The sequence below is a fragment of the Microtus oregoni genome, unplaced genomic scaffold (assembly GCF_018167655.1).
Source record: "Microtus oregoni isolate MIOR12 unplaced genomic scaffold, Mior012 000005F_ref0000423, whole genome shotgun sequence".
Taxonomy (NCBI): domain Eukaryota; kingdom Metazoa; phylum Chordata; class Mammalia; order Rodentia; family Cricetidae; genus Microtus; species Microtus oregoni.
In genome coordinates this window covers 53,571,417-53,596,714 of record NW_024543064.1, presented here as the reverse complement: position 1 = coordinate 53,596,714, position 25,298 = coordinate 53,571,417, and the positions used below count along the sequence as shown (strand labels likewise).

Sequence of the window (25,298 nt, the reverse complement as noted above, 5' to 3'; positions counted from 1 at the left end):
AATGGGGTTTAAAATGCAATGTGAAATCCACTAACCTGGAATTGAAAAGTGCAGTTGATTTATTAGACATAGTTATCAGTTTAAAACTGCCTATTAATTTGACTCATCAATTTCTTGCATACAGTGTATTTCTAAGAAAAGGGTAAGACTGTTGTGTGATCTTTAATAGCATTGCTTGATAATAAAAAAACAGGAAAGTTCCAGATTATAGAAAATGGAATATTAAATAAAATTTCTGAACAGTACATAGAATACATTCCTTTTTGAAAAATAAAATGCATGTTTACATACATGCAATATAGTATAAGATGCTAAGAATGCTTTTCTAGTAGGATTACAGTCAATGAGATGTGTGTATGTTTTACTAAATGAATGTTTATTTCTTTTATACTCAAGAAAACATTAAGAGATCTTTAAAAAAAGTTTAAAGGGAAACAAAAATTTAAACCACTATTTAACAGGTTCTTCAAATGAGATTATCTTTTTTTGTTGTTGTTGAACTGTACAAATAATAAAAGCTGGTATAAAAAAGACAGTGATATGAAACAAAGTATTTACAGTTTTCCACCTCTTACATTCTCAAGAGTGAAGTCATGTTCTAAGTAAGAATACATCCAACCCTTTTACAAAGGTACCCACCCATCCTTTCAAAATAATATAAATTGCATGCTAGATTGGATGTATTAACAAGCAGTGTATTGTAACAGAACCGGGATGATTTACGTTTTACCATTTAATTTTGATGTAACAATTTAAATCCCAATTCAACAAAAGTAAAGCACAAATACATAAAAGGAACAAGCAACGAAGAGTTTAGGTACACACAGGAGACTGTACTTCAATACTTAGTAAGGTATACAGCCCTATTTACATTTCCTCACTTCTTATGGTATTCTACGAGTTCTTCCCCTGGATTATTCCAAACAGTCAAGATTTTCTTTCCCTTTCTGGAAAAAAATTTGTCCCTGAATTAAGTCAGGAAACCCCATGGTTCTCCATACTGTTAATTTTGAGAACACTGCTCATAATTTTAAGCAAAGTCCTTGTAAAACCATCTTTTTTCCATAATAAAAATGGAAGTATTGGAGCTGGGAATGTAATCCAGTGGGTAGAGCTTCCCCAGCATGCACCTGGGTTTGAGCTAGCACCACAAAACAAACAAAATCAAAACGCACACACATACACCAACACAAATACACTTTTTAAAGGCATTGATCTGGGCACGGTGGCTTTAATCCTGGCACTCAGGAGGCAGAAGCAGGCAGGTTTCTGAGTTCAAGGTCAGTCTGGTCTACAGAGAGTGCCAGGATAGCCAGGGTTACAGAGAAACTGTCTCACGAAACCAAAAAGGAAAAGAAACAGCACTATTTCCTCCTTTGTTTTAGTTGCTAAGATATCAGAGACAAGCCTGTGGCTTCCTGTTTAGAAAGCTGCATCGTGGCAAGTGCTCTGTGCAGACAGCATAGAGTACCCTTGCCTTTACCTTCCCATTATAACTTATTCTATTATCTTTCCTTTTGAAAACAGAAGTATAATAACCATCTTTTAAAGAAAGCTGATTTGAGAATTAAATGACAATGTATATAATGTACTATCTGGACCATTTCAGGGGTTAAAAACACTTAATTTCACATGACAGATTCTTGACCTTAAAGTCTGATACATGTTGCTTGCACAAATGCCTAATGAAAGTCAATGAATTCCAAAATCTTTTTGATGCAATGAAGATGATCAACAAGTATACAATCATATCAAATCTGAAATGAAAAATAATGAAGGGCAAAAGAAATAATACAACCTGTGAAGAATGACCAAATAATCAGATATCAAAACTAGAAAGATGAAATTACCTCAAATAATGAAAGAAAATTAGTTATCCTAACGCATATTCATTTAAGGCCTCAGTTGTCTGAATTGATATGTATACGTTTACCAATTTGCTTCCTTCATCTAAAAATGGACCATGAAAGTTGATACTTTCTATTTACAAATGGCTCAAGAAATTATTGTATATTTTTTCAATTTACAACTTATAACAAACTAAGTTAAAATTATTTTTCAAGTAAATCCTAAAGGGCTTTGAAATGTGCTAATGAAAGAACCCAACAGTGAAAGGAAGCGGAGAAGCTAATGCACAGCACAGAGGCCAACTGAACAAGGTCTCACAGAAGTAGAGGCAGACGACATGAGTAAAAATCTGTGCTCTCCTGAGTAATAAAGGTAAGGAAGAAAAAGCCACTGTAATTGTGCTATTTTGACTATAGTTTTAATGTTTCTATACCCTTGAAAATCTGCCCCATTACACAGGAAAACCTCACAACCATCAGTGCAAAAACTTTATTTATAATTTGTTTCTCCTCAACACAACTTTATAAGATCTGAATTTAACCCACAGTTCCGTTTTCTTTCTTCTCTCTTTTAAATATCTGCAATCAGTCATGTAAAATGTGAAAAAAAAAAAGTACCCCCATTAATCAGTTGAAAACCTCGGCTTCCCTTCCCCAATGTTACAGCAAATTTAAGACAAGTCTACAGCATTCGCTTACTTTAGCTGGCTCTGATACGGAGGCATACTTTTTTATTTGACAGTCAACACCTAAGGACTTGGCTAATTGTATAGCATTCATATCATCACTGATAAGTGTCCCAAGAGCCACAAGGAGTCTAAAAGTGGCTTCTAGGTCTTGTACAACTTCCAAGATTGTGCTAATTACTGACAAGCACTGAGCTTTCCCCTCAATGTTATGGTCTTTATGGAAACAAACAGAATAGTTCAAGGTCAATGTAGCCAGAGCAATATGAATGTTCTTATTGCCCCCTGATTTCAGTTCTATTGCTTGTGATATCAGTGATTCCCTCTGGGCCATCATGAGCTTTTGTCCTGCCTGACTAACAAAGCAATTGCAAAAAGTCCTAAGAGCAAGCAGCTGGTTTGCAGGCTTCCCTTTAGGGTTCAGGAGGTTGATGAGATGGCTGCTGAACTGACCTCCTTCTTTTTCACTGCAGAAATTCTCATTCACACTGGGATGTTTAATTGATAGCCGAAGAATGTCAAGTGCAGGAAAGACGATGTCTATTAAAAAGAAATACTCATTAATACATATGAAAAATCTAGAAAATTCCCTATAGTTATTATTCAGTTTTACTTTATTTTCCCACTACAAAATGACCATTTATAGGAAATGTGAAAAATGTTTTTATATTTATATAAACTAGGCTATATGCTTCAAAACTGAAATAACTCTTAGATTGTCTAATAGTCTGACATAGCCAAATATTAATGAGATGAATACTGAAGTAAGGAATCTAGCTTTAAATATCTGGTAACCAGGCCAGAGAGTTAAGTTTTGGAAGGAGCTTTGTAACTGAGTGCTGTATAGCTGCCATGCGAACATTTAATGAACAATCTTATTACGAATGTAAAAAAACAAGACAATAATTATATGCTCCATAACATAAGGACAATCATGTGTAAAAGATCTTCACATACACTAGAACAAGAAAACCCTAATAAACTAAAGTCTTAATTATGGCACTCAAAGGAAATATAGTGACAGAACACAACAGGCAGTCAAAGCGAACAGTTAAATCTTAAACATGGCTATTTTGTAGTAAAGAAAAATCTTTTTTCGCCGGGCGGTGGTGGCGCACGCCTTTAATCCCAGCACTCGGGAGGCAGAGGCAGGCGGACCTCTGTGAGTTCGAGACCAGCCTGGTCTAGTTCCAGGACAGGAACCAAAAGCTACGGAGAAACCCTGTCTCGAAAAAAAAAAAAAAAAAAACTTTTTTCCTCCAGTAAATGTCATGAAAAATAAATCATGGGCTTGAGAGATGGATTAGTGGTTTGGAGCACTTGCTGCTCTTGCAGAGGACTCAGGTCCAAGTTCCAGAACCCAAATGGCGACTCTTAACTCCCGTGCCTGGTGATCTGTTGCCCACTTCCTACCTTCACACTCACCAGGTACTCATGTGGCACCCATACATCTGTGCACACATGACATTCATACACGTAAGATTAAATACATTTCCAAAGATTTTTAAAAACCATGAGAGGTTCTTTTGGTTTTCAAAAAATATGATAATGATATAAAAGGTAGAATAATAGTAGATGCTTTTAATATGTAGTTAATAGGTCACAAAGAATTTCTAAAGGTATTATCCTAAATAATGAAATATAAAATCTCAAACATTTTTAATTCTAAAATAATAGAAATTCTAAAAGAATTTCTGATTTTTGATTGATTATGAATGTTCAATTAGTCAATGAAAATAATTCAAACTGGGAGAATCCAAATTCTAAAACATTCCTGGTTCCTAAATTTCAGTTAAGGTATACCGAACATATACCATCGGAATCTCATGGGTTGTGACTAACAAGATTATGAATTATAGCGATGTGGTGAGGCCTTTCTGCATAATGTTCATAATCTCAATTAGAAATACCCACATTAACTTTTAGTTAATCTAGAAGTATCAGCAATATTGGCAGAAATAAAAGGTTCTTAGTTAAAATTTGAAGATACTACTTACCTTCAGGCCAGTTGATGGCTTTCCACAAAATCTGGAGTTGCTGGGCCGTTGGCTTTTCTGAAGAATTATTACAAATTAGAGATAGTATCTTTTCGAGAAGTACCAACTCATCTTCAGTTAGCTTCTTTTCTTCAGGTGCAGTTCCATTAAGTTCCTTTAGCTTTCCTAGAACCCAAAACCTGAACTTAGCCAAATAATACATATGCCATTTTCAGGAATGCTCTCCTACACAGTAACACTCTTCTCAGCAATTATCAAAACCAATCAAATGAGGTCCATGAGCATTTCTGTGTAGTGTAGGAAAGGCAATCAAGACCCTCAGATCCTGCTTTAGAGCCACTCTGAGTGTTTTTCAAAGCAACAGTTATGTATGTATGTATGTATATTCAAGTATAAGTCATCTTCCATTTCCCCCAAATTTGTAGTAACTTAAAATATTTAATCTATTATTTTTATGTGTTGTATGATATGTGTGTGAATGCGGACATACATGTGACCATGGTTTGCACGAGGCAGCCAAAAGATAACCTAAGCATCAAGGCATCAATTCTTTCCTTTTACCAGATTCCAGGGATCAAACTTAAATCATCAAGCTTGTACTTTTACCGGCTGAGCCACCTCACCAGTTTCAAATTTACAAATCTTTTTTTTAAAATTAAAAAAATTTTTCTTTTAATTTTTTTATTTTGTGTGCATTGGTGCTTTGTCTGCATGTATGCCTGTGTGAGGGTGTCAGATCCTCTGGAACTAGAGTTACAGACAGTTGTGAACTGCCTCATAACTGTGGGTGCTGGGGACTGAATCTGAGTCCTCCGGAAGAGTAGTCAGTGCTCTGAGCCATCTCTCCAGCCCCCAAATTTACAACTCTTTAACAATCACAAATGGACTTTGGACCTATCTCACTTGTATTTGGCACTATAATTTCAACAATGCATATTAATGAAAACAAAATTTTGAGAAATGTAGAAAACAAGGAATCTCTTAGATCTGTATAATTAACAAATGTTTAAGTGTGTGTATACTTTTTAGTTCAAAATATTACCTATCAATGCTATTTGTAACAATAATATAAAGAACAATAATGAAAAAAAATCTTTGCCTTATGTCAAGGTACAACTGTTATTTCAATTAATCTTCACCATCAGCTTTGTAACAAAGGGATAAAGTAATTTATAGTTCAAAATTTTCCCTTTTCACTTTAATTTGAGAAAAACTGACAGAAAAGCAATCAGAGTAAACAGTGTATTTTTCTCTTTCTCTCACCCACTCTGCTCCCCTGTGGCCCCCTTCCCCAGATAGTTTCAATATATAATTCAGGCTAACCTTAAATTTGTACTCCTCCTGCTTCATCCTCCCAAATGTTACAAATACCCGAATCTATTTTTATTTATCATTTGAAAGCTTGACTTTACTCCATATACAAGAAGCAGGGTCCACAGTGAAACAGTGGAAAGGCATGGAGGTCAGAGGACATGGTGTTTCCTCCGTTTCCTCCATTCGAGTACCGACTGGCTCTGTCTACAGGGCATTATGTTTTTTAATTGAAAATAGAATTTTTCCATATATTCTGATATAGCTTCCCCACCCCCAACTCCTCCCAGATACTCCCTACTTCTCCATCCATCTAAATCCACACCCTCTCTCTTTAGGATACAAATAGGCATCTAAAATACTAATACTACTAATAATAAGATAAAATAAAAACAAACACAACAAGACAAAAGAAAGAAAAAGAAGAGAAAGAGCCAAAACAAACAAGCAAACAGCCCTCAGGAAACACATATAGGAACTCACAAACACAAACACATAAAAACACAAATCTGGAAACCATAATGCATATGCAAAAATAAAGTTTTTTTTTTCTTTAAAAAAAAAAAGCTTTGAAAAAACATCATGAAACAAAGAACCTCCAAAAATACGACTGAGTTCATTTTGTGTAGGATACTTATTTATTTTTAAAGGTCAGACTCTAAAGTGGGGTGTGATAGTACGATGCTTATAATCCTAACACTCAAAAGGGTGAGGCAGATAGACCAGGAGTTGTAGACAAGCTACATAGTAAAAAACTGCTTTAAGGGGCTGAAGAGATGGCTCAGTAGTTAAGAGCACTGACTGCTCTTCCAGAGGACCCAGGTTCAATTCCCACCATCCACATGGCAGCTAACAACTGTCTATAACTCCAAGATCTCACATCCTCACACATACATGCAGACAAAACACCAATGCAAGCAAATGAAAATATTAAAAAAAACTGCTTTAAAATAACAAAAAATATTATCTTTACTTTTCAAATATGCCACAATGAAACTCATTTATTTTCACACACACCCCTCCTGCAAAACCCTCAAGAGTTTGAGGGTAGAATTTACATTTCCCCTAAATAGGTGCTTTCTATTAGTCATGATAACCATTTATCCTGTATTTGTACAAAACTTTTTATAACCCATAAAGGTTAAATTATCAGACTGTTGTCAACACAGCTGGCTAACAACTACCTCACTAGAAGTCTCTATTCATTTAGGAAGCCAAATCCTTGCACATGTCAAGTGGAGGAAGATTAAGTCTTGAGAACATCTCTAGCTATTATTGGGTATGTAATAAAAACATTAATATAGACTTACCTAATATTTGCATAGGGTTTGCTTGGTCAAAGGTAAGAGCTTCTTTTTTGGGGAAATAAATATTCACCGTTTTAGATGCAGCTGAACGGTAGGCACTACTTCCTATTTAGGGGAGATCATGAAAATTATAACAAATACTCAAAGTGAGATTTTTTTTCCTAATTGATGACTGTGTTCTCACAATTACTGAGATATGTAATTTTATTTCAAGGCATAAAATAAAAACAGCAAGCCACCTCTAAACCATTCACAAACTTTTGGATACTGCTTATATTTATCAATGTAGTAATTTCTGGCTCATAAAATGGAAGTAAAGATTTAGAAAAGGGCCTATCAAATTTCCTAATTTTGTTCTTAAAATTCTACCTAAAATATTTTAAAAAGGTTAAGTAACAAGGATAAAACTTCATTCTTGTCTTAATTAACACTCTGTTAACTCTTCTCATGTCCTTCATTGCTTATTTAAAATACAAGAGTCAGTCTCATCATTTTCTATATCTTTATAAATTATACTTGTTAATTAAGATAACTCAATTATCTAATGATTAATAAAAATGGTCCAACACAGCCAGATGCACACCTTCAATCCCAGCACTCAAGAGGCAGCGGCTGTCAAAGTTCTTTAAGTTCTAGGCTGGCCTTGTCTACATAGTAAGTTCCTGAACAGCCAGGGTTACACAGAGATCCTGGGATAAACAAACTATCACAAATTGAAATTTTAGTAATATTCAGTGGAATAAAATGACCTCAAATTAAAATTTCTTCAATTAAAACTGTCTTTTGTTGTTACTTATGTTTATGGACACTTTTAATGCCAGCACTTGGGAGGCACACTATGAGACAATGTCTTAAATTAACAAAACCAAAAGAAAAATTGTTTGCAGCACCAGGGAATCAAAGTTGGAAGGCAGAATGAATTCTAGGTAATAACTCAACAAACCAGGCTAAGGGCTAAGAAGTTTCAATGAAATTTTTAAAATTCAAAAGAAAAAGAAATTTAAAGTACCTACCTGTAAATGGATCGACTCCAGCTATGGAGGTGCCCATACCTGCAGAACCCGGCATGTAACGACCAGCACCTACAACGCAGTAATACTCCTAGTGAGCAAAGTACAGATCATAAAGCCTAAGTCATTGCTTCCTGTAACACGATTAATAAAAGCCCAGAGACAGAAACTGGGGTTCAACCTGAAGGTCAGAAAAGCAAAACAGCCAGTCACTGGTTCTTACCTCTACCTCAGTCTGAAATGGTGATCCTGCCTCCAGGAATCTCAGAATGACACTGTCTGTGAGAGCTGTTTCCTCGCATTTTATATTCATCTCAAAGGCTGGGATTAAAGGTGTGCACCACTACCACCTGGTTTCAATGGCAAACTAGTGTGGCTACTGGGATTAAAGGTGTGTGTCACCACTGCCTATTCTGAAAGGCTGATCAGTGTGGCTGTTTTACTCTCTGAACTTCAGGTAAGCTTTATTTATTAAAATACAAATGAAATATCACTACAGCTTCCTTACACTAATGATATCACCATCAATCACACTTCAAATTCACACACACATGCTTCTACAGAAAAATGCTTATAGCTGCGTTGTTGATTAGAAAGTGCCCACTACATTTTCACTAAAAAATAATTCTTGGGGCTGGAAAGGTAGCTCAGTGGTTAAGAGCACTGTTCTTAAAACTACCGGTAAAAAGAAAGTCATCCTCTATATATTCTTCAGGTCCTTATACCATTTAAAATGTAATCACATACTCAAAAGAATTCCTTAACAGACAACACACTGCCAAAGCATATAGCCTGAGAGTTGGCTGTCAACACACAAGGTGCAACCACTTGCATCTAGGTGATGACTTTATTCATTAAAGAAAGGATTCTCATCCAGAGAAATTTAGAGTTCCATGACACTGACCTACAGTTATAGTGAAACAATCTATGGCTGAAAAAGGGTCGTAGTGTAAGACTTTAAGACAACCCTGAAGCCATTTTTGACAATTCTGGATCCTCTCAGCCTCTGTGCCATAGTGCTCCCCCTCCTCCCCTGGGAACTAAGGACCTAACAGCTACACTCGCACATACTCAGTTCCTGAACAATTACCCATATACGTAGGCTTTGGTTCGGTCCCCTGGGAAACGGAGTCAAAATGACCTCTTACCTCATCTGATCTGGCAACAGTTCTCCAGTCAATTATTGGTAATAGCCCTTTCGAATAAACCAATCAGAATAGTCAAAGAACAACCCCCCTTGCTTCTGTGGCCCCTTTAAAAGTAGCCTGTGCCCACTATTCGGGGTCCCTCGGCTTCCCGAATGCTGGGGGACCCTGTCATGACAGAATTAATAAAATCCTCATGCTTTTGCATCGGCTGTGGTGTGTGAGATGGTCTCTGGGGGCGACTCCTTCTCGAGTTTGGACGCTAGAGTCCAACAGTAGGTTTATATTCCCATGAGTGCTGAGTTTGGAAGGTCACTGGATTCCATGAAAGGTCATGAATCGCCTGCAAACTGGGTATATTGTCCATGAACTCTACCTCAAGATTCAACAGCATTCAAAGAAATATACTGATGCATTTTGAAACTAATCATTAGCTTGCCTATCTCAGGAAATAAATGAATCCTGAAAACCTCTAATGACACTTTAAGAAGCCACTAATAAAACTCAGATTAGGAACAATGATCCTAGACAGCTGGGCAGAATGCCTCCTTCCAGGCTTAGTCAAAACATGCATGAGGAACATCTTGATTGCACTGCTCCATCCAATACCAAAGACTCATATGGCTCCTTCTTCGCCATGACTTATGATAGCGTCTTGCCAATAATAACACTGGCCCTACACCTTGGTTAGAGGACTCTCCTATTATCTCATTTCATAGATTTTAAAAAAAGCCCAGAGGAGTTAAAGAGCTTGCCAATTTCTCAAAGCAAGCATGTGGTAGAGCTAAGGTTGGTACTATGGTCATCTTACATTAAATACTCTAACTACTTTGCTCTCCTTGTTGGAAGAACCACTGGAGAAAACAATGTTCTGGTTACATGTTCTTTAAAATCATGAGAAAATCTACACACTGTAGGAAAAAGCAAAAATTGTAAGTTAAAGATCTATCAAAATTGGAAATAAACATAAGAGAACTATTATTGGATCATATCTCCAAAATGTAAAGCCAATATATAATACAAAATGTTATATACCAAGCCAATATATCAAGATTATAGTAACGAAATGCATCCCACCTGTGAAAGGATCTGCTGTCTGCACTGTGTTGGAAGGTCCTGAAGAGCCTGGAACATAGCGACCACCACCTATCCATGCAGAACAATGGAAAAGCTCAAGTACATTAAAACTGATAAACAGTGTGGTATTTATGCTAAAAGAACCAAAGTTTGGGAAAAGAAGACCAGTAGCAAAGCTGTCACATGACAGAATGATAGAGATTATAGCCAAATAGCTTACTGTTGCACAGAAACTAAAATTTCAGTGGTTCTCCAAGCACAGTTCCTTTCCTTTTAAAAATGTATATGCCACTCACAAAGAAAAAATTAACTTTCTTCAATGTAGTCTCACTGGGGATATTAACCACGTCTGAGGACAGGCCCCACACCCAGTAGTAAATGGTTAACACAAAACAAACTCAATTGTACTTGCATATTTTTGTAGACTTTTTTGTCTTATGTTGCTTTGTTTGTACTTTTTTCCTGGTCTTATTGGTGTTTGGTTTGTATATTATGGTTTCCGATTTTGTGTTTTCATGGGTTTTGGTGTGTGTGTGAATTCTTGTGGGTTTTGTTTGCCTATTTGTATTCTAAAGACAGAAAGAAAGGGCATGGAGTTGTATTGAGTGGAGAGGCAGGGAGGATTTGAATGGGGAAGGGGCAGAATATATTTCGCAAAAAAAAATTATGTGTATATATTTATTTTTTATACCCGCATGCATGTGCCTAGGGTCCTCTGATGCATCAGAGCCCCTGGAACTGGAGTTACAAACAGTTGTGAGCTGTCACATGGTGCCGGTACCAGAACCTGTGTCTTCTACTAGAGCAGTAAGTGCTCTTAACCACTGAGCTGTCTCTCCTGCTCCTAAGTGTAGTTTCTTAACTGACGCCAGTTTGAAATGTTAGCCCCAGCACATTCATGTAGAAATAACTGAAACCAATATATAGAATTGTAAGTGGCGTGTGACCTAACAATGTATGTATGGAATTCCTATTATCATTCCTGTACAGATTTACTAGGATTCCTGTGGTTGCTGTTGTATGAATACCACTGACATTAATGTTAATCTTTTGGAAAGCTCTGGGTTCCTTAACTCACATGTCAAAGAGTGCACAGTGCTGAGAATCTAGCAGGAAATATAACTGTAACTCCTGACATCAACTGATGGAGAGAGAGAAATGCTACAGTGTATGAGGGCAACAAAGGAAACATTTTCACTGATGTGCACACAAGCACAGATGTGTGAAAATTTTTTAGTACATATACATGCACGCACACTCACACAGGTGCACCCCCCAACACACACACACAACTTATAAAGTTAGAATTTAGAAGAACAAAACAAGCCGAGTGGTTGCTAATATCCCAGACAGAGCCAGGTGTCTAGTTTTACAGGACTACAATGTGTTCACTGTTTTGCACCAGAGTCTGAAACAAGAAAATATCCAGGCACTAAGTATGCAGTCTCACCCACCCTTCTCTTTATGCTAAATCCAAGTATTTGGAGGGTTAAACCACTTATGAAATTTGAAAATTTGAAATTTATGCCCTGGCAATGCTGAAGTATACATGAGAAACCCACATATGGTGGTTCTGTTGAACTTATCCATATTGGGTTTCATGGTCTAAGTTGATGAGGACAACTGACCAGGTTCTGAAAATTTTGATTATGTTAGTTCAACTATGTAAATAGGCAATGGATTCTTACATTAGAGTGAGAGAAGAGAATGTGACGATCATGTAGTACTTGTGAGGAAAGAAAGGAAATCTATCCAAAGAAGAATTTGGAAGAAGGGGACATGGGAATTTTATAAAACAAAAAGCACTAGCACATGAAAAACACGGGTAAAAAAAAAAAGGAGACACAGGGCTAGAATGTGCAAGGCCTTTCCTGAATTTAAACCCAACTATAACACATGCAGGCGCACACAAATACATGCATCACAAAAGGAAGATATTAACTGTAAGTATCTATTTTAAAATTTTACTTAGAAGTCTTGTTCAAAGAAGAGACAAAACATCCTACTTCCTCTGTACCTCAATTTTCTGGATTCAATATGTATAGCAATACTTCCTGGATTATAATTTATATGCTAGCAATAAATCCTAATTCCATTAATGTCATTTTTATTACAGATAACGTATTAAATTACAGTAATAGAATACAAATCACATGATCAATCTCTGCCTTAGAGTTGACATACATCTATCAAACCTCATATGAAAACACTGTGATGGTTTGAAAAAAAAAGAGTCCCCATAGGCTCATGCATTTGAATACCCAGTCCTCAGTTGGTGGATCTGTTTGGGAAGGATCAGGAGGTGTGGCCTTGTTGAAGGTGTGTCACTTAGAGCAGGCTCTGAGTTTTCAAAAACCTCACACAGCTCACAATTAATTCTCTGCCTTGTGATTGTGCCTCAAGATGGGAACTCTCAGTTACCGTTCCAGTACCTGCCTGCTACCATTACTTTTCACCATGATGGTCATGGATTTTAAGCATGAAACTGCAAGTCCCAAAGAAACACTTTCTTTTATAAACTGCCTTGGTCACAGTGTCTTATCACAGCAACAGGAAAGTAGCAAAGATAGCCATAACACACACTTTTAAAAAGCCTAGAGCAGCTGGGCATGGTGGCACACGCCTTAATCCCAGCACTTGGGAGGCAGAGATAGACAGATCTCTGAGTTCAAGGCTACTTAGCCGGTCTACGGAGTGAGTTCCAGGAGAGCTAGGGCTACATAAAGAAATTCTGTCTCAAAACAACAACAAAACCTAAAAACCAACCAAATAAAATAACCAGCCTTGGTGAAGTGGCTTGAAAAGTAATGGCACCTGCTGGCCAGCCTAAGAACCCGAGTTTGATCCTTGAGAAACACCTGGGAGAAGAGAACCAATTCCTGAGAGGTGTCCTCTGACCTCCAAGTGTTATGACTTATGTATGTCCACAAACATCTGCCCACATACACACAAATTAATTTTAAAAAAATCCAGTAGAAAGTTTTTATTTTAAAAAAGAGAAACTACAAAGTTTGGGAGTGTAGCTTAGTAATACAGGCAAGCATGGTATGGATAAATTCCTAGATTTGAGGCTTATTACCATAAAAAAATAAATAAAAGCATATCTTTAATTTTTTTATTTCAAATTATTGAATCAAAGTATCTTAATTTTATTTAGTTTACTGGGAGGTTATATATCTAATTTTTTTGGTTTTATTTATTTTTATTCTATGTGCATGAATGTCGTGAATGCATGTATGTATGTGTACTACATGTGTGACCTGTACCTGTGGACATCAGAAGAGGGCAATGGGTTCTCTGGAGCTGGAGTTACAGACGGTAGTAAGCCACTGGACTGGGAACTGAATCTGGGTGCTCTGTAAGTGTTCTTAAGCAGTGAGCCATCCGTTCAGCCACTATATATGTATGCATATATGTATACACGTGTATATGCATATATGTATATTCATAGATATGTGTATGTTCATAAATATTTTATTTAGTGTTAACTATGTGTAGACCTGTGTACAATGGGGGTATGCACGTATGTACTATGCCTGCAGAGGGTATTAGTTTCTCTCTGGAGATGGAGTTTTAGGCAGTTGTGAGCCTTCTCCTGTAGGTGCTGGGAACTAAAATTGAGTCCTCTGAAAGAGTGGCAGTAAGCATTCTTAACCGCTAAGCCATCTTTCCAGCTCCACAAAGATATATTTTGAAAGAGAATAGTTTTATAATTGTTTCAGTGAAATATAAACCTGGTGTACACTTTGAGGTTTATCATTACAAGATAAAAAGGCTGAGTTATACCTCAGTAGTAAGAGTATGTATTTGCACGTGCATAAGACGTTGGTTAATATCTCCACTAAATCGAAACAAATACCCTCCTCCCCTGACACACACAAAGCCCCCAACCCTAACACTAACGTTAGTTAGTACATAAGACTTAATACAATTCCAAACTCACCTGTAAATGGGTCTGAAAAACTGGTATTACCAAGTCCCAGCTTTTGACCTTTTGTGTTTTCAATAATAAATTTAGCCACCTGATCCAAAAACATGGGATTCAAATCATTTTTCTGCAAGAAGTTGTACGCAGCCAGCCAGGGATCCTCGCTGACATTATATGGCAATTTATATGCTGGTCCACCTTCATTGACATCAATTGAAAAAACATAATCAAATTCCTATAATGAAAAAAGAAAACACAAAAGATTGATAATTCACCTGTTCAAATATGGTAAAGATATGTATAAAATAATACAGGTGCTAGGTGTTTTATTCTAACAATTTATACTTTAAAACATTCTCCAAAATGCAAAGGTGAAAGCTTTCTATTGGCAGATAAGGAGCCAAAGTGTGCATGTGCTGCAAAATTAGTGTTTCATTAGGAGTGGGGCAGGTGATGGCTGAGATGGGCAACCGAGTATCATTATTAATTCCAGGTCCAAAACAAGGCTCCCAAATGGTTGATCTCAAGGTCAAAATTTCTGGCTGTTAGGGTGCCCTACTCACCAAGACATTGGCACATAAGCACAGCCCTACAGTGTCCCTCATGTATTGCCAAGTTTAATAGAGACAGGCATTAAGCATGAGATGAAAGAAACTCCTAATCCAAACTGACTGGAAACAGTTTTGTATGGGAAATTCTAAATGATAGATAATGGCTAATTTGTCATATGCAGCTTCCTCTACACGGAAAGATTTTATATAGATATATTTGAAAGTTTAATTCTATATTTTAATGTATATATTAAATCTACTTTAAGACAGAAGGTAATTTTTTTACAATAATGTACTTTATAATGCCAAAATACCAAAGAAAATTTTATTAGCAGAGAAAATTTCTAATTTTCTGTGTAGTTTAAAATAATAATTAGAAAGCAGAAGTAGACATACTTTCCCTTCATATAACACTTTTCCAGATGTTTGCTGATTAGCACCAGATGAGCCAACAACATCACCAATTTTTATCCACCTCCCGTCACTAACACTCCACTGGTAGGCTTCAACTCTCTCTCCATCTCTGATTAGACGAGTCTGTCCTTCTCTAGTACCTTAAAACAAATATTTTAACAATCAAAAGGTTGACTAGCAGAGCAAAATCCAAAACACTTAGACAAATTTTAACATTTTTTTAATGGATGCTTCTAAATTAACATTAAGACAAACAAGAAGAATATGGCTTCTCTCATCAGTTATGTGTGATAGTAAAAATCCTCAAGTATCAGTATCTGGCATTGAGAACAAATGAAACATTATCAAACATTTTCTATTATTACTCTCGGTATTCCAAAAGGCAAGTGTGGTGGTTCTCTTCCTCCCTCACTCCCTGAGATAGTTTCTCTGTTATGCCTTGGCTATCCTGAAACTCACTCTGTAGACCAGGCCAGCCTTCAATTCACAGAGATCTGTCCACCTCTGCCTCCCAAGTGCTGGGGTTAAAGGTGTGCGCCACCATTGTCTGAACTACAATTACTCTATAATAGTTACCTGGTTCATTGAGATGTTCCCTCCCAGGAAGTTGCTCCGCATTAATGTCTCCTAAGTCACCAGTTTTGGAATCGATAGTTGCCTGAGAGAGCTCCCTCTCAAAAGCCTTGATTTCCTCAGTGCTTGCTGTCCGATCTTCTGACTCTGTAAACACTCTAATAATACCATCACTACAAGAAAAGTAAACCAATTTAAGTCACTGACACAGTTTATTATCATTCCCTCATGTAAATAAAACAAAAATTATCTGTATGCATAAATATGAAAAGTATCACTATGCATTGTGAAGAAAGCTGACTACAGCATACATTATCCAGCTATGTAAAGAAGAGAAAATACATTTAAACACAATTTTCAATTTCTAAAAAAAAAAATGCCAGTGACTAAACCTACCAGAACCTTGTATCCATTAGGCTAGTGTTCTACCACTGAGTTATACCCCAGCATTTGGTTTTTCTGAGACAGGTATGTGCATACAACAAGGCCACAGTATTTATACACAGCAAGGCCAGTCTTGAATGTATGATTTCCCACATCAGACTCTCAAGTGCTTGGATTACAGGTAAGTGTCATTACGACCAGCACAATATTCAATTCTATGCTACATATTTACTGTGAAAATTTAAAAATACAGTATTTACTTCTTAAAATTACTATTACATAGGCAACGTACACTATCAAATAGAGTTGGTTGGACACTGTGGCATATACTTCTAATTACAGCCTAGGTTTCACAGCAAGACCCTGTCTTGAAAACAAAACAAAAAAAATTGAAAACAAGCAATCAAAACAACAAAACAAAAATCAACAAAATGTGCACACTTGTGCACGCAAAACAAAAATCCACAAACAAAGCAAGTAAGCAAACAAAAAACCCCACAAAACAAAATCCTCCAGTATTTCCCTCATCTACACACACTCACTCCATAAATGGAAATTGTGTTATCGACAGAAATTCTAACTTCTTACTCAATTTTCAAAATCCAATTTAATGTTTATAGAAAGTTTTTTCATACAGATCTCTAGTTTTTCTTCTAACTTCCTTGGAATTTGGAGTTTTCACTATACAATTTATAATACTATACCACAAAGTAAGTACCAGGTCTTGAAAAGTTCTTATTACTGTTGTTTACTTAGTAACAAAAATGTGCAAACAGTCCACCCAGTTCACCTGAAATTTCCATGGTTTACTTATGCACACTCAAGTACCAACCAACCACCTAAACACAAAAATTTATTGACTGACTAGAATATAAATACCTCGCACCAACCACAATGTCACCATTATCTAGCACACAGCAGCACCATATAGACTGAGCTGGAAGTCGGATTGTTTGGGCACATTCACCATGTTTCCATATTCTGAGAGATCTGTCTTCTGCTGTTGTCACAAAATCTAAAATAAATGAAAACAGAAGAAAAATTTGTTTAGATAAAATTGAGCATATTTATAGAACATGTTTTTCTATGTAATAACTAATTTAAAATTAATTTTAGATTTTGTAACTTGTTACAACTTCAAAATCATACTTTTATTCATTTCAAATTTTTCACTCTATTCTTTGGACCAATTAATTACACAAAGTCTCTCCTCAGACACTCAAACGTCTTTTTATAATATAGTCATCTACTCTGAATTAATATAAAGGTGGTCACAGAAATTTCTAAAGAATAGAATGTAATAGCAAAAATTTAAATATATGTCATAAGTTAATCTTACCTCTACAATTTGGAAAGACAGATATGCTATAAATATAATTTGTATGTCCATAGTATACTTCAAGACACTCTCCAGTAATCTGCCACCTTCTAATACTTGCATCATTTGCACAGGAAAGAAATTCTGTTTCACTCAAAATTGCCAAACCTCTTACACAGTCTTCGTGCCCTGGATTTAAAAAAGAATACAAATCAATAAATTGCACCATTTGGTTGATAACACTGTGCAGCTTATTAATACCATAAAACTTATGAGTACTGAAACCTAATTTTTCAAGTTATAGAAATTTTATTTTCTCCTGTACAAAGTGGTCTGATAATCAATGCCATTTAGCAATACTGTTTATCCCCAGTCATAGGAAGTTATTCTATATTTTTCTATCTTCTCCAGATGATTTTTGAAACCCTCAGGATATTTTGTACCAAGCTTGATCTCCAACTCAGAGAGATCTACCTGCTCTGCCTTCTGAGTGCTGGGCTTAAAGAAATGTGCCACCAGAATTTTAATTTTTAAGGAATAAATGAAAAGGAAAACCAATAAAAACTCACACCCAAATATTAATGGCCTACAGTAAATGAGCAAACACTGTGACACTCCTATTAGTCAGCAGAGGCTGAAGGTGTGGTTCAGCGGAGCATGTGCTTTAAAGTACAAGGGAGTAAGTTCAAATCCCCAAAGCTGAATGTCCATCAACAACTAAATAACCAGACAAAGGATGCCTCACTGAATCAAAGAACCAGTTTAACTCCATACACACAACATACACAAAACCACACTCACCCAAATGTCCCAATTATACTGAGTTTTTAAAATTACCATTTTTCAGCTTCTAAACTTTCGAGGAAAAACAATAAACAATTGAGCAGGTTAGAAGAATATTATGTATTATAAAAGTTGTTAACACTGACATTACCTAAAAAAGTCCTCTCACACCTTCCAGCCTTCCACAGTTTAATAGTCTTGTCTGCTGATCCAGTTAACATCAAGCCCTGCTCTGGTAAAATCTTTACGGCCCATACTGCAGCTGTGTGACCCTGTGAGTAACAAAGGTATCAACCTGAGATGCCGCAGAATCTTCAATCTCCACTTATCTAAAATATCCACACAGAAACGGTACCTGTAATGTCATCATGCATTTGTCATTCAGCCAGACTTTAGCAGTGGTGTCCCATGAGCCACTAAGTAATGTCCCAAATTTTCCAGACGAAAGACTACAAACTAAGGGGGAAAAGTAATTAGTTAGTATATTTTCATGAGAACAAATGCTCAACCTGGCAAGCTTCTAAAGTATTATAATTTTTAAGTAAATTTGTGAAGTGAAGTTTCTTAGTCAATAAAATTCTATTCAGAGGAGCTGTGAGGGAACACAGTGTTCAAGATGAAAAGCTTTGGTGCCTGAATGTCTGGGGAAAAGGCCTCGCTGAGTCAGCTATAAGCTTTGTGGCCATAAGGGCAATCCTCAAAGAGTTCTAGGGCTTGTTTGTTTCAATTCTTATTTCCATTTATGTGTATATGCCTGTATGAGTGTATGTCATATGTGTGCAGGTGCCTGTAGACACCAGAAGAAGGTACTGGATAGCCTGGGAACTGGAATTACAGGCAGCTATGAGCTACTCAACCTTCAGGAATGTTCGATGGAATTGGCAAATGGACTTTGTCAGGGTCAGGATTCAAAGCATGAAAAAAATGTTGAGTCAGTTGGGAACTGTAAATATTCATTAGATAGTTGATAGCAAGAATTTTTGCTTGTTTGAAGTATGATAATGATAATATGGCTATTTCTTCCTTTTAGGAGAAAAAAGCTGGAGCTGGGGAAAAGGTTGTTGGTAATGGGATTGCCTTACAAGCACGAGGACCTAAACTCAAGATGCAAAGGCTATAAAAATGCCAAGGGCTAGTGGTGGTGGTGCACACCTTTAATCCCAGCACTCAAGTGTAGAAAGCAGGCGAATTTCTGTGAGTTCAAGGACAGCCTGGTCTACAAAGCAAGTTCCAGGACAGCCAGAGATTTATAGAGAAATCCTGTCTCAAAAAAATAAATAAATAAATAAATAAATATAAAAAAAAAAAGCCAAGGGTTGATAGGTGACCATGCAACCACGACCACGCTTAGTCCTAGTGCTGGGGAGGTAAAAACTGACAGAATCCCTCAGGTTGCTATCTGGCCAGGCAAGCCTCAGGCTACTGAGAGTCCTTTTCTCAAAACTTTATAAAAAGGTGAGGGTAGAGAGATGGCTCTATGAAAGAAGATACTTGTGCATAGGCCTGAAAATCTTAGTTCCATCACTGAATCCCAAGATGGCAGAAGAGAACTGACTCCCGAGTGTAATCATCTGACCTTCTTTTTTTTAAAAAAGATTTATTTATTTATTTATTATGTATACAACATTCCTTCCGTGTGTGCTTGCATGCCAGAAGAGGGCACCAGATCTCATTATAGATGGCTGTGAGCCACCATGTGGTTGCTGGGAATTGAACTCAGGACCTCTGGAAGAACAGACAGTGCTCTTAACCTCTGAGCCATCTCTCCAGCCTTCATCTGACCTTCTTACATGTGTTGTGGCATGTATCTGCCAAATATACTACTAAAATAATTTCATGTAGCCTTGGTTAGCCTTAAACTCGGGAGATCCACCTGCCTCTACCTCTCAAGTGCTAGGATTAGAGGGTGTACAACACTACACCTTGCCCAAAGTTAATTTAAAAAAAGAAAGAAAAAAGAAAGGTGGGCAGCACTTGAAGAGCAACAGCCAAGGCTGTTCCTGCTCATCATTTCCCCACTCCCACATACACTCACACACAGAATCACTGTTAGCGGAGGGGAAAAAAAAAATCAGAATTAATGCATATTAACCACTTGTTTTTTACAACCCACAAAAGCCAAACAATTTTATCTTAAGTGATAGTGGAATTAAAACTACATTCGATGAAACATAAACTACATGAAATACACGTTTCAAGTGTCTATAAATAAATTTTTTTTCAATGAACTTGGTGGCATAAGCTACCCCAGAGGCTAAGCAAGTTGAAGATCTGCCTATGCTACATGTACAATAGACATTCTGATTCATGCTTTTCTGTGAATTAAGGAGTTATAACAGTCATATAGCCTGAAAAGCCTAAAACATTTAATAACTAACCCTTTACAAAAAAATTTGCAACGATATATACTGAAATACTTATATAAAAAAAAAAACACCAAAACTTCCTCTACCATGGTAGAGGAAGAAAATTAAATAATATAAGCCACTGATAATCCTTAAAGCTATGAAAACTCATGGAGGGGATTTTTATACTACTTACTCCTGTGTACACATATATTTATTTAATAACTCACTATAAAATACCAAGCCTCTAATTTGCATACATTTAATTTATTTCATAACAGAAACAACTTTAAATTTGTGTCACTCTTCATTTAAAGTATTACATGTACACAATTTCACATTCTTTATAGGAATTAAGTTTAAGTGTTTACAGATCAAGTCCCAAACTTCTACACACATTATATAAAATAAGTACAGGGGCTGGAGTGATGGCTCAGCTATCAGTGTGTATGCTCTTTCAGGGGTCTTAAGTTCACCTCCCAGCACCTATATCTGGTGACCAACAACCACCTACAGCACCAGCTCCAGGAGAGTTTTTGTCTCTGAACTACATGAGCACCTGCACTCAGGTTTCTGTGTAGACACACATACATAATTACAAATGATAAAAATACATCTTTTTGTTGTTTGTTTGTTTTTCAAGACAGGGTTTCTCTGTATAATCTTGGCTGTCCTGGAACTCACTCTGTAGACTAGGCTGGCCTCAAATTCAAAAAGATCTGATTGTTTCTGCCTCCTGAGTGCTAGAATTAAAGGCATATGCCAACACGCCCACCTATAAAAATAAATCTTAAAAAGTGAAATAAGATAAAAACAAGTACACATAACCACACTGATTTTACACATCATTTCATAACAGAGAGCTATGATATTTCAAAGTATTTTCCCTTCAAAAATTATACCATGCCGGGTGGTGGTAGCATACATCTTTAATCCCATTTAATCCCAGCACTTGGAGGCAGAGGCAGGCAGATTTCTGTGAGTTTGAGGCCAGCCTGGTCTACAGGGTGAGTTCCAGGACAGCTAGGACAGTTACACAGAGAAACCCTGTCTTGAAAAATAAACAAAAATTATACCATATCCTTAAACACATCGTTCTCAGTCTGTGTTTTGATGTGTTAATAGAGATATCTTACAAGACAAAACAAAACTCTGAGCCGGGCAGTGGTGGCGCATGCCTTTAATCCCAGCACTTGGGAGGCAGAGGCAGGCGGATCTCTGTGAGTTCGAGGCCAGCCTAGTCTAGAAGATCTAGTTCCAGGACAGGAACCAAAAGCTACAGAGAAACCCTGTCTCTAAAATCAAAAAACAAAACAAAACAAAACAAAAAAATGAAAACAAAACTCTGTTTTATTGAGTAAATAACTTCTTTATAAAAATAGAAGAAAACAAAAATTATGAGGCATAGTAATATCACAGTCTCTTTCTTTTATAACTCAACACTTTATCTTTCATATTTATATAGACTTGAAGTATAACTCAGTGTTAGAGGCTTCCTAGTACACATGAAAACTATCTCATCCCCAGTACCAAAGGAAAAAAAAACTATTTGGATATACCAATTGTTAAATCTGAAAGTAAATTTATAACAGAAAATTTACATAACTAAGATGACCCAAAAAGGTTCCCACTAACAAACATAGCCAAAAATGAGAAAAAAGGGTAGGTGGATTGTAACTGAAAGTCTTAAAATTAAAAACAAAACAAACCATCAAGTTATACTCACCAGTATCTTTGTGACCCTTTAAAGTATAAATTGGCATAGGGCTTTCCAGCGAGAAAATGCATATATTGTGGTCATTTCCTCCAGTGGCAATTAGTCCATGAGGATATATATCACTTGAGGGTATGATGCACACACAAGACACAAAATTAGAGTGGCCGCTCATACAATGCATTTCTGTAAAGCCCCTGTTAGGACTGGAAAGACAGAATCATTAATAGGTACATCTGCCTTCTCCTGGCTTACCCTAAGACATAAAACATGAATATATTCATTACCACTCAGCGTGCAGGCTAAACTTTAAGAGTGTATGCCATTCAAAGATGCTATTGTTTTAAATGAAACATTAAATGGCTTCATTGCATGAGTAGAGTATTATATCAGACTGGGAAAAAAATCCTATGTTTTCTCAGAATATATTAATTAAGAGGAAAAACAAGAAAAGGCAGGAGATGAATAGTCTAAGTGGCCTTTTCTCATTCTCCAGTACCATTCTACTCATTAGTTACTGCTATTCTAAGATAGCTCTGGGGAACTGAAATACTTGAAATTAAGACAATGAAATCCAGTCAGTAAACTAAATTTGCTCAATGAAGTATAAACTTACTACCCATTAGTATAGTATCGTAGATGCAGCTAAACAGCTAGAATGTCAATCATTTCAGGATGGAAAAAAAAGGGAACAAATTTACTGTCTGGGAACATAGTGCATTAGTAAGTGCCTTCCTTGGATTACAAATGATTGCCCATTTGTCACATACATCAATGATTTAGCATTCCTGCCTTAGGTAAGTGAAACAATGGTATGATATATTGTGCAGAAAACAATAAACTAGCAACTAAGAGGCATAGACAGTTATACCTCTGGCAATCAAAGAGCTCACAACCCAGTTAAAGCAACTAGGTGAGTACACATAACAAGATCAAACTGGAGACAAACTGAAACAATCCAACAAAAACTGAACACTCCAACACAATGGTCTACTTCTGTTTTTTTTTTTCCTCCAAAGCCTACTCATTAGTCCTTTAAATATAAATGGTAGTTCAAAGATCAATAAAGGCATTACAGGGAAGATGAAGGGGGAAAAACAAGAATGCAACTTTCAATAGTGTAAAAATAGCTATTAAAAAAGTAGTAAAAACTTAGGATGCCCGTGGAAAATGACTTCTACACTAGCAGATTAAGAGGAGAATCAATGGACCGTCCCTTCACAAAAGGATAAGAACTGCAGAGACCTCTGTAAAGATGCTAGCTGAGGTTGGAAAAAGCAGGAACCTGTCATCCCACTCTGACAGCAGAATCTAGCACTGGCAGAATTTATCTGGTAGTACTACTTGAGAACTATGGTGTCAACTGATGGCTTGCAACTTCCAGGGTAAGGAATAGACTGGAAACTGAGTTTGCTGGGATCAAACCCTGAGCCCATGCACACTACACATCCGGCCTATTGAAGTTAATTTTAATCAATTTTGGCAATTGGAACAGTACCAGCTACCAACCTGTCACCTTCTAACTCCATGGTGGGTGATCCTCCACATGTTCCTGTAGCAGACCGCACACAAAAGCAGAAGCCAAAGGGTACATAAAGCATGCTATCTTCCACATAGCAGAGATCAGAGCTGATCCCAGTTTGCTATTCAGAATTAGGTGGCCATTGTTGAAACTTCCTGTCTTCCCTGCTGATGCAAACAACTGCCTCTCCAACTGAAGTGATTTATGAAGAATTTAAAGGACCGACATCTGTCCCTTCAGCATTCTTCCGCTTTTGAGAGCCAAACAATAAAATCCAGGATATTAGTAGCCAGGGTGATGGGACATCTTTGCAGAAGCTGAGGCCAGAAGATTTAGTTCAAAGCTAGTCTTGGCTACATGGGTATATCTGTCTCAGAATACAAACAAAACAATAACCTCAAAATGAGGGTATTCATTTATGGGGAACTTAGAAAGTAAATGCACATGCCCAGGGAAAACACAGGTGAGAAACGATCTAAGATCGTAAGGATACACCCCAGCTAAGATTCAGCAGACACTGAACAACAAACTATCAGCAAACTCTGTCCACTCAAAGAAGCAAATTAAATCCCTATAAGTTGTTCCTGAAAAAGACAAGAAGGCCAATGGCAGACCCACTGGTCAAAGAGTCTAAAACAACCATCTTAAGAGATAGGATAACAAACAAAAGACAGGACCTCACTGGATCTGGAATTTGTAATCCTCCTGCTTCAGCATACCAAGTGCTAGAATTGCAAGGGAATATGTGCCATACCTGGTTTAAAACAATTGTCTTACAGATGCTGGAAGACATAAGAGAAGATGCAGCTAAACAAGGAAATGATAGAGAAGTAAAGAGAAATGTCAATAAGGAGGTAAGTCCAAAAGAAATTCTGAACCTTAAGATTACAGGAACAAACAAAAAGTACCAGACAATTTCCAAAGCATAATACACAGGCAGGTAAGATTGAAGAAAGGAAAGTAGAAGTGATCAAGTCTGAGTAAAAAAGGAAGAATATTAAAGTAAACAGAAGAGGCCCATGGAAATCAATGAAGTGAACCTTACACATACTGTAGCAGTCCTAGAACAGGGAGTGAGGAAGAGGGTAAGAATATTTAATCAAATAATGGTCATAAAGGCATGAATGCATGTATCTATAAAAATTTCAAGATAAGGCAAACCACACTGAGACACAGTACAATGACAGAAGCAACTCATCACATATAATCTCTCCAGTATGATGGTAGACTTGGGCCTGTAAAATAGCTAAGTAAAGGTGCTAGATGATCTCCTGGTTCAATCCCTCAGACCCACATGGTAGAGAGAAGCGACTGCTGCAAGTTGTCCTTTGACCTCCACACAGATCTGTGAAAAGTATACCTTCCCATATCTATATCTATATATAA

At 36.8% G+C, this 25,298-nt stretch overlaps 1 protein-coding gene across 1 annotated transcript in view; it reads right to left on the bottom strand.

Moving 5' to 3' along the window:
* Positions 1–2,323: 2,323 nt before the first annotated feature.
* Positions 2,324–25,298, bottom strand: part of Plaa (phospholipase A2 activating protein) — a 32,624-nt gene continuing 9,649 nt past the window's right edge. Inside the window, exons 2-14 of the mRNA XM_041652732.1 lie at positions 22,403–22,596; positions 18,687–18,787; positions 18,483–18,603; positions 17,570–17,737; positions 17,110–17,245; positions 15,850–16,019; positions 15,256–15,413; positions 14,324–14,543; positions 10,381–10,449; positions 8,162–8,230; positions 7,152–7,253; positions 4,531–4,695; positions 2,324–3,073 (exon numbers count right to left, since the gene is read on the bottom strand). Coding sequence (XP_041508666.1) covers positions 2,508–3,073; positions 4,531–4,695; positions 7,152–7,253; positions 8,162–8,230; positions 10,381–10,449; positions 14,324–14,543; positions 15,256–15,413; positions 15,850–16,019; positions 17,110–17,245; positions 17,570–17,737; positions 18,483–18,603; positions 18,687–18,787; positions 22,403–22,596 — 2,239 coding nt within the window. The 3' untranslated portion in view covers positions 2,324–2,507. The remainder of the gene's footprint in view (positions 3,074–4,530; positions 4,696–7,151; positions 7,254–8,161; positions 8,231–10,380; positions 10,450–14,323; positions 14,544–15,255; positions 15,414–15,849; positions 16,020–17,109; positions 17,246–17,569; positions 17,738–18,482; positions 18,604–18,686; positions 18,788–22,402; positions 22,597–25,298) is intronic.